General features: G+C 40.1%; 2 protein-coding genes across 4 annotated transcripts in view; one reads left to right on the forward strand and one right to left on the reverse strand.

The window, feature by feature from the left end:
- PLEKHA5 (pleckstrin homology domain containing A5) overlaps window positions 1-10538 on the reverse strand; it is a 243062-nt gene that overhangs the window by 16451 nt on the left and 216073 nt on the right. For all 3 annotated transcript variants that reach the window (XM_007454605.1, XM_007454604.1, XM_007454603.1), the window contains one exon: window positions 2690-2800. In XM_007454605.1, coding sequence (XP_007454667.1) covers window positions 2690-2800 — 111 coding nt within the window. The remainder of the gene's footprint in view (window positions 1-2689; window positions 2801-10538) is intronic.
- Window positions 7195-8019, forward strand: LOC103072117 (COMM domain-containing protein 7-like). The gene is given in 3 exon segments (XM_082930995.1): window positions 7195-7221; window positions 7223-7695; window positions 7920-8019. Coding segments are annotated over 3 exon segments (600 nt in total).

Raw genomic sequence — 10538 nt, forward strand, 5'->3', positions numbered from 1 at the left:
AGTCTATCAGTAAAAATGGACAGACCACATACAGGGGGAAAAAAATCATTAAATACAGTTATAAATTCCACTAATTATATACTTAAAAAATGAGAATTGCAGTGGATTAAGTTTTGAGAATATTTAATATGATCTGTGTGACCTTCTCAATTTTGCAATGTCAATGGCAAAGATAAAAGAAAAAAAGCAGAGAAACAGAAAAATTTAATACTTCAGACCTACACACACTATTTCACATCTTTTCAATATGCACTGGGTTGAGTTACTTACAATCCCAGGAAGGAATACTGATTAGATGGGACTAAAAGTGCGGAACCCTCCCCCAAACCAAAACCAACAAAACGAAACAAAAACACAACAGATCAGAAACTCACAAATCCCAAATTAAACAAAACAGTTTTAGGGGAAAAAAAGGAAAGTATTTTAGCCTCTTAAGTTCTAGAACATAGAGACATGCCAAAAAAGAAAAAAAGAAAGGGCAATTTGAAGTTTTTACTGATAGAGTTAAATGTATTTGCAGGACAAATTTTCAGTTTTCGAAATTGATTATTGCCATTTTTACTCTATCCTAAAGTTATTTCTTTACTACCCCAGTTCATGTCCCTTAGGTTAAATACTCTAACTGAAGCCAAAATAAGATCATCTTAGTAAGATTCTAGTAAAACTCTAATGACTCTTATTGATAAATACAAAAATGATAAATATCATTTTTAGGAATATAACTATAAAAGAAATAGGTAAATAAGTACAATAACTGTAACAATTATGTCAGCCCTGAGATGTGAATACTGATAAAGACTTATAGGGAGGGAATATAAACTACAAAAATCAGATAATTGCACATATAGAATATGTACTACTTTTGCACTAATTTAAAAAATATACATATTTTTGTCAATCTGGAAGGTGTACAATGAAAATCTCATTTTTGTTTTATTTTGCGATTTCTCTGGTTACTAGTTACACTGATCAACTTTTCAAACACTTGTTAGCAATGTGAGTTAAATTTTCCATTAATTAAAACTACTCATGTTCTTTATTTTTCTAATGCATTGTTTCTCCAAATTAAAAAGTTCTTTGCAAATCTAGACAGTGACTTGGTGAATTTTTAGAGGTCAAAGATACTTCACTTCTTCCTGATATGTCAATTTTCAAGTTCTCTATATTGTCTTCATTGTTTAGTTATGTATTTAACAAACACTTATATATATAGTCTGTTTTATTTGCCTGGTTCTATTCTAAGTGCTTCAAAAAAAATCAACACATTTAACCATGATAATAACCCAACAGGGGTAGGTATTATTATTATTTTCATTTTACAGCTGTGGAAACTGAGGTACAAAGCTGTTATGTAACTGGCCTAAGGTTACATGCGCAATGCTACTTCTCATAAGATGTGTTTCCTAGTTCTTTATTTTTTCAAAAAATGTCTAACTACTGTGGTCTTTATTATACCCTAAAAATACAGAATCATTTTGTTATTTTTTTCTGGAAATTTGGTTGGAATGGAATTGTGCTTATGGGAAGAACTTCCATCGTGATAATGTTAAATCAGGCCATCCATGAACATAGTATAGCAATTATACCTCTCCATTTATTCAGGTCTTCTCTTATGTCGTATAATATAGTAATTAAATTTTCATGATGAGCTTTTTTTGTTAGGTTAAATCAGGATTGGCAAACTGCTTTGGCCCATGGCTTCTTTTTTATGGCCTGTGAGCTAAAAATAAATTTTATAATCTTAAGGGGTTATTAAAAACCCCCAAACACCAAAGATTTTGTGACAGAGCGTATACACCTGCAACATCTAAAATATTTAATATCTGGCCTTGCACAGAAAAAGTTTGTTGATCCCTTGGTTGAGGTTTAGATGTTTACCATTTTTTTCTATTGTATTTAGTAACTTCAGTGTTCAGTACAGAAGTCACAACCACACATGGCTACTTAAATTTAGATAATTAAAAATTCAGCTCCTCAGTCACACTAGCAACATTGCAAATGCCCAACAGCTACACGTGGTTGGTGGTTACTATTATGGACAGCACGCAGAGAAGACAGCTGACATTCTATGAGTCAACCTTACTCTTTATTTGTTGTATTGATTTGTTGAGTCTACTGGGCTTCCAATGCAGATGACCAAATTTACATAGGGTCACAAGCATAAAGTGACTTTTATTATTTTCTTAAATATGTATTATTTCCATTCCTCAGGGCAACACTTTAAGACAGGTATTGTTATTTCAACTTTACAGATAAGAAAACAAACACTTGGAACTTGATTCCGTATCTGCCTATTCACAAAACTGGATTCTTTATGCCAAATGGTGCTGCATCTTCCTCTATTCTAATAAAATAGCAGTCAAGACAATAGGTTAAATAATGGTTTGATAAATGAGAGGGATTCAATATAGAATGGATAAGATAATTTGACACTTCAGTGCTAAGTGACATAGTTAGCTAGGAGCACAGAACACTCTAGGGCTCATCATGTGCCCAATAGGATAAAGAACTTTTAAACAGTGAGGGATGGGCTACTTTGTGAGATTGTAAGATTCCTATCATTGAAAGTAATGAAACCCAGATGTTAGGTAGCCAATAATGCAAAAACTGTTTAGGGTGTGCATGAAGCTAACAAGATGGGTTGTATAGTACCAGTCAAAGCCAGTTAAAACAATGTAAAAATATTATAATTCCGTACCTGAATTTCACCAAGGCGATCTAGCTGCTCTTGCATCTGGTTCCTGGAGAGAGTTACATCATATTCTAACTTATCATATTCTCTCCATGCTCGTTCCAGTTCCTGAAATCAGAGCTTTAATTACTTTAATGGAGAAAATGTGCTGGTGTGTTATCAATCCTGTAGTTTACAATGGACAACATAAAAAATTTTATAACTCATTTTCCTTTATTTTTTTCCTCTCTTTTTTGCTCAATTTAAGAAAAATTTACTGAGGAACTGAATTATTTATTATTGTGCTGCTGCTATACTCAAAATTACTAAAATCCCTCCCCCCCAAAACCTTAAACAACCAAAAAAACCCAAACAAACCCACCTGAACTATTTATTATTTATTCAATCATGACATCAAAATTTTCAGTTGATTCTAATATCTAGAGTTCTATTTTGAGAAAATGTGTGATTTTTTTTTTAAGAAGATGTTGGGGGTAGGAGTTTATTAATTAATTAATTTATTTTTGCTGTGTTGGGTCTTCGTTTCTGTGCGAGGGCTATCTCTAGTTGTGGCAACCGCGGGCCACTCTTCATCGCGGTGCACGGGCCTCTCACTATCGCGGCCTCTCATTGCGGAGCACAGGCTCCAGATGCGCAAGCTCAGTAGTTGTGGCTCATGGGCCTAGTTGCTCCGCGGCATGTGGGATCCTCCCACACCAGGGCTCGAACCCGTGTCCCCTGCATTGGCAAGCAGATTCTCAACGACTGCGCCACCAGGGAAGCCGAAAATGTGTTATTTTATTCATAGTAATACATTAAATTTTTCTTGAAAGTGAGTTTTTAAAATGCAGAAGAGGCATAAATAAAGCACTTTCTTATCTGATATGATTAAAATTTGTCCAGGAATAAAAATGCTAAATAGGTTGTATTTTAGCATGTTGGATTTTCAATAACACCAGAAGCCTGACATGACTTCACTTAGAATAAATTTACAGTAATGTAATGAAGCTAATTCAGCTAACCAATCTAGTGAATTTTGCTCCTAGAGACTCGATAGAGGTACTACCCACCTATACTTTTCTCCTTTGGGGAAAAAAAACTACCCCCAAACCCTCAAATCACAGAGAAAACTTTTGTACTTGATCCTTATCCACCTGTCATCTATTTAATATAGAATAATTCTACAAGTGTTCAAAACTACATTGTCATGTCATTCTGCTTCAGGGAAGCTATTCCACAGGAGTGTACGTACTCTTCAGACATTTCAGAGAGTGGTATGAGGTCAAATTGATAAACTAAGGACAGGAACTATATTTGATCACTATTTTATCACCAGTATCTAGCGTGGTGTTGGCACACATGACACAACCAACAAATGTTTACTGAATGCTGTAAAATGAATTAGTAACTCTTGTCTAAGAACTTCCCTTGACCATAGATTTCTTGACTTGAACTGCTCTAAGCAAAGCTCCCCTGGGAAATGTTAGTTTAACAACAGCAATAGTTTTGGGATAAGAAAAGAGGGTACTGAATGTAGAAGAGAGGTTACTGAAAATCATCTTAACAGTTAAAAAAAAAAAAGCAGCAATATTCAAGTTCCTAGAGGTTCTCTATTTTCTATATTCTGCAGCTAGCTTACAATTGCTTAAAAACTTAGGCAATGAAAATTACCTTTAAAAATTAAAATGACTGTTAAAATTTGGGCCATTTGGAATAACTGCTTTTTGAATTTAAGATGTCTCCTTATAAGGTTTTTTAAAAAATTAATTAATTTATGCTTGCATTGGGTCTTCGCTGCTGCCGGCAGGCTTTCTCTAATTGCGTTGAGCAGGGGGCTACTCTTTGCTGTGGTGCGCGGGCTTCTTATTGCTGTGGCTTCTCTTGTTGAGGACCACGGGCTTTAAGCGCACGGGCTTCAGTAGTTGTGGCTCGCAGGCTCTAGAGCGCAGGCTCAGTAGTTGTGGCGCACGGGCTTAGTTGCTCCACGGCATGTGGGATCTTCCCAGACCAGGGCTCAAACCCGTGTCCCCTGCGTTGGCAGGTGGATTCTTAACCACTGCACCACCAGGGAAGTCCATAAGCGGGTTTTACAATGGATTACGTTTTTTTGTTTTTTGTGGTTTTTTTTGCGGTACGCAGGCCTCTCACTGCTGTGGCCTCTCCCGCCGCGGAGCATAGGCTCTGGACGCGCAGTCCCAGCGGCCACGGCTCACGGGCCCAGCCGCTCCGCGGCATGCGGGATCCTCCAGGACCGGGGCACGAACCCGTGTCCCCTGCATCGGCAGACGGACCCTCAACCACTGTGCCACCAGGGAAGCCCTGGATTACGTTTTTTAAAAAAGCAGAGATAAACCACTGGAGATTTTTTTTATCATCTCTATATTATATAATTTAGGGAGTCTATTATGCAGATTTCACAGTGAATTAAATTTTAAAAAGGCAAAGTGGTAAAGGACTAAAGATTTTAATCTCATTTATATTGTGTAAATATTACCCTCCTGACTTGGCTTCAGCAAACTGTTTTCACCTGAATCAATAAGGATATTAATCTCCTTTAAGAAAAATTGCCTGGAAAATGAAAGAAAAGAAAAGAAAAAAAAAAAAAAGGGAATTCCCTGGCAGTCCAGTGGTTAGGACTCCACGCTTTCACTGCTGAGGACGCAGGTTCAATCCCGGGATGGGGAACTAAGATCCTGCAAGCCATGCAGCATGGCCAAAAAAGAAAAGAAAAATTGCTTCTAGCCATCTTCTAAATTGTAAGCACCACAAAAACTGCAAATTTAAATAGTGGGCGTTTGAAGGCTTCAGAGAGGGTAAAATGAGGATAACAGACCCAGTGGCAGCCCAGCAATGAAATGAGATGGCATTGCCAGGCTGACACTGAGCCTCTTTTGTAGAAAAGTTCAAGGGGAGACCAAAGGTGCTGCAGAGGCAACTAATCACAAGAACATTTTAGGACGGTGGAAATTCTTATCTTTCTTACAGAAACACATGAAAAATAGAGATTGAGAGGTAGAGGTTACTCTACTAATATTCTAGGGGTGAAGAAACACAATATACTTTCGATTTTCCTAACCTGGAAAGTCCTGCCATTGTACTGTACCAGTTGGCCTGAGTCCCATTATCCTGCTGGGCCTGTTTCTGCCTTTACCTCTGGGCTCCTCCAGCATGATTATGGGTGGGTAGTAACACAAGTCAACGGGGACAGAAAGAAAAGAGGCAGCACTGGCATAACATCAGTCCTCCTAACACCTGGCTGAGTATTTCATTAAAGAATTTAGTGGCTTATACAAATGCAACGTTAAAATTTTTAAATATGAGATTACTCTTTTTCTTTGTCAAGAAGATAATATATAGGTACACTAAGGCAATTAAAAGGGGTAATGACTTGCAAATATACAATTATCTTAAAATCACAGGCACAAGTCAGGAAACACAGCAGTGCTTTCAATAAAAACATGGACCTTCATGCCATACAGTTAAGAGAATGAGTTAAATCCTGCAATTTACAACCACATGGATGAACCTCATAATGTTAAAAAAAAAAAGCCAAATAGTATATACTACATGATTATACTTTTAGTAAGCTCAAAAACAGGCAAAGCTAATGTAGAGTTTAAAAGTCAGGCAGTGGTGTTTGGGGAGGAGCCATCACTGGGAGGGAAGTTTCTGGCACGTTAGTAGAATTCAGTGCCTTGCTACAGGTGTTAGCCACATTTGCGCAGTTAAACTTGTGTACTTTTCTGAGAATATGACCTACTCTAACAAAGGTTTAAAAAAATAAATGTGTGTGTGCATGTGTGGAGTTGCTTGAGGGATGGCAGAAAACTTTTAAAAAATTTGACTTAGTCCAAGTTTAAGGCTTGGAACAAGTACATTTTAATAGTGGTTACTTCTTTATAGTCTGTACTGAGGCAAGACTCGGCCACCGTGGGGAAAAAAATAAACAAACTACAAGTAGGTTTGCAATCCTCAGAGGCAATGAAACCCCAGACTACCAAAAAGATGCGAGAGGATTTTTTTAAAAAATTAATTAATTAATTAGTTTGTCTGCATTGGGTCTTCATTGCTGCGCATGGGCTTTCTCTAGTTGTGGCAAGCGGGGGCCACTCTTCGCTGCCGTGCACGGGCTTCTCACTGTGGTGGCTTCTCTTGTTGCGGAGCACGGGCTCTAGGTGCGCAGGCTTCAGTAGCTGCAGCACGCAGGCTCAGTAGTTGCGGCACGCGGCCTCGGGAGCTGAGGCACGCGGGCCCTAGGGCACGTGGGCTCAGCAGTTGTGGCTCGTGGGCTCTAGAGCGCAGGCTCAGTAGTTGTGGTGCACGGGCTTAGCTGCTCCGCGGCATGTGGATCTCCCCAGACCAGGGCTCGAACCCGTGTCCCCTGTACTAGCAGGAGGATTCTTGACCACTGGGCCACCAGGGAAGTCCCTGTTCTATTTTCTATTTAAAAAATGAAGGGCGGCGTGAAGGAGGAAGTCTGGGGAGGCGCGGAAGCTGGGGGTCCGTGGGGCTGAGCGGATGCCATGCGCCGCCGGCACTGCACGCAGGACCCGACCCGTGCCCGGGGCCGTGGGTGGCTATGCGCAGCAGCTGAACCAGCTGGGCGTGTTCTCAGCCCTGAAGGAAGTGCTCTTCCACTGTCTCACTGAGCCAGAACAGGTGGAAAGGTTTCTGGCTCAGCTCTCTGAATTTGCCACCACCAAGCAAATCAGCCCCGGCCCCGTCAGAAGCATCGTGAAGAGCCTCCTCCTGATTTCAAACGGTGCCTTGAAGAAGAGTCTCACAGCTGAGCAGGTCCGGGCTGATTTCATAACTCTGGGTCTCAGTGAAGAGAAAGCCACCTACTTTTCTGAAAAGTGGAAACAGAATGCTCCCACCCTTGCTCGATGGGCCACAGGTCAGACTCTGATGATTAACCAGCTTATAGATATGGATTGGACATTTGGAGTGACGTCTGGGAGCAGAGAACTGGAAAAAGTGGGAAGTATGTTTTTACAATTAAAGTTGGTGGTTAAGAAAGGAAATCAAACGGGAAAATTTTTTTTCTTTTTCTTTTTGCAGTACGCGGGCCTCTCACTGTTGTGGCCTCTCCCGTTGCGGAGCACAGGCTCCGGACGCACAGGCTCAGCGGCCATGGCTCACGGGCCCAGCCGCTCCACGGCATGCGGGATCTTCCCGGACCGGGGTACGAACCCGTGTCCCCTGCTTCGGCAGGCGGACTCTCAACCACTGCGCCACCAGGGAAGTCCCAAACGGAAAATTTATACATAGAACTAACCTTGCCTCAGTTCTACAGCTTCCTGCACGAGATGGAGCGAGTCAGAACCAGCATGGAGTGTTTCAGCTGATTTCTGTCCCCCTGCATCTCCACCTCGCCCCTCCCTGCCCCCTCCTCCTCCCCGTGACTGCTCAGAGAGGCCGCTCGCTCCCAGGCCTGTGGTTGCTCCTTTGGGCCTGCTTGCCCCTTGGGAGCCCAGGTGCAAAGGTTTCTGAAAAACAAAGGATTAAGTACTTAAGGAGCCTGACAGGCTGGTCCTGAAGAGTCTTTGTTGAGGGACCCTCTACCACCTATCTCCCAGGTCACCGTTCAGATATTCAGAGAAGTGATTGCACCTCAGATGCACGGGAGGAAATAAGTTGAGTCACCTTTCTTTCCAAGTTCCAGAGTAAACAAATGGTCTATCGCTCTATGCACTGAGGACCTTCCCCCGCAAAAGAACAAGGAAGGGCTTGCTTATGGCTGAGGAAGAGGCGGACTCCGTGAATGACACACGGGGGAGTCCCCAACAGAGTTTGTATGTTTGTGGTGGTGGTGCTTTGCTGATCAGTCTTTAGTGGACACCTGTGTAAGAACACATGCTGAGTCTGCTCTGAAAAAAAGAGGCTTCACTTCAGGTTTTGCCCTGTTGTGTGTAATGAGGTGGGCCTTCTGAGGCTATTTCAGCTTGTTTTGGTTCAAGCTGACCTTCTCTGGTGGTCAGAAGAAGAATAAAAAAGGTTCTGAAGAAAAAAAAAAAAGAAGCATAAGGCTTTGGTAAGGAATTGGCAGTAGATTTTCTGTTTCAAAATAGAGACAAGGCAATAATATAGATATGTGACTATTAGCTTCTTAAGCGCCACCTCTTCGATTTTAAATATTACAGATTAATGTCCACTACTAAACCTTGGATAATTAAAATACTGCGCTATCTAAATTTACTGTTATGTTTTGGGGATTAGGCACAAAAAATATTAATTTTGGCCACTACCACTCAACAATAACAATTCTGTCAACTGGGTATTAGAAGCAGTTGAGTTTTGAGATCAGTCAAGATAAAGTCAATCTGATTTCGTTTTTACCTTCAGGATGTAGAAATTTCTTGCCATAGATTTTTAAGAATGTGTTTAGTACTTTGAATAATTTTTTTTAAAAAAGAATGCCTTTTATGATTTTATACTTGCCTTAGTACATAACTGCATCTCAAGTAAAAATCACTATTTACTAAGCACATATCTTACTATACTATCTAATAATGACTACTATATTGGCTTTTAAATATTTATTTATTTATTTCGCCATGCTGCGCGGCTTGCAGGATTTTGGTTCCCCTGACCAGGGATAAAACCTGGGCTCCCTGCAGTGGAAGCGTGGAGTCCTAACCACTGGACCACAAGGGAATTCCCCAATATTGGCTTTTTTAAACCAAAAAAGATGTTGCAAGGGACCAAATTCAAACGGTATAAAGTGAGGTTCAACTAAATCAGGCATGGTTTCAGAGCTACCTTTATTTTAAATTTCTAGTTTACAATAACAATTATAGTCATCTGTTTTGGCTACTTATAATCTTTAACTCATTGGCTAATTATAATCGTTAACTCATATATTTAGTTTCTCTTCTAATCTTCTCTTTGAAACAAAACAATATTCCATCTCAAAGAAAGTCGTTACTTTTTACTGTACAAATTGAAGATATAATAAATTTTTATAATTATGAAAGTAGAAAGGGCTTCCCTGGTGGCGCAGTGGTTAAGAATCCTCCTGCCAATGCAGGGGACACGGGTTTGAGCCCTGGTCCGGGAAGATCCCACATGCCGCAGAGCAACTAAGCCCCTGCGCCACAACTACTGAGACAGCGCTCTAGAGCCCGCAAGCCACAACTACTGAGCCCATGCGCCACAACTGCTGAAGCCCATGCACCTAGAACCCGTGCTCCGCAACAAGAGAAGCCACTGCAATGAGAAACCCACACACCCCAACGAAGAGTAGCTGCCACTCGCCACAACCAGAGAAAGCCCGCATGCAGCAACAAAGACCCAATGCAGCCAAAAAATAAAACAAATAAATTTTTAAAAAAGTAGAAAACTTAGAATACAGGATAAGATGAAAAAAAAAGACCTATTATTATGCTACCCTTTTGTTAGCAGTTTTGTGAATTTTCCTTTAAACTTTCTCAGACATACACAATGGCAATTTCCAAAGATAAACAAAAGTAGCCCACTAGCACCCAAATTCAATAGTTATCAATACGTGGCCAATTTGGTTTCATCTACAGCATCCATTTTCTATCCCTGTGAGATTATTTGAAAGCAAACACCAGCCATCATATCATTTCATTTATAAATCAGTATGCATTTCTAAAGAAAATAAATGAAAATGAAAACAAAAATAACAGGCAAATTCTTATTTAAATCATTAATAGTTATTCCTTTAAAAAATATTAAAAAAAAAATATATATATATTTTTTGTGGTGGCACCGCAAGGCTTGTGGAATCTTAGTTCCCCAACCTGGGATAGAACCTGGGGCCCCAGCAGTGAGAGTGCCAAGTCCTAACCACTGGATTGCCAGGGAATTTCCTAAAAAATATTTTTAACTATAACGATTTCAC

Source organism: Lipotes vexillifer, unplaced genomic scaffold, assembly GCF_000442215.2.
Source record: "Lipotes vexillifer unplaced genomic scaffold, Lipotes_vexillifer_v1.1 scaffold559, whole genome shotgun sequence".
Lineage (NCBI taxonomy): Eukaryota > Metazoa > Chordata > Mammalia > Artiodactyla > Lipotidae > Lipotes > Lipotes vexillifer.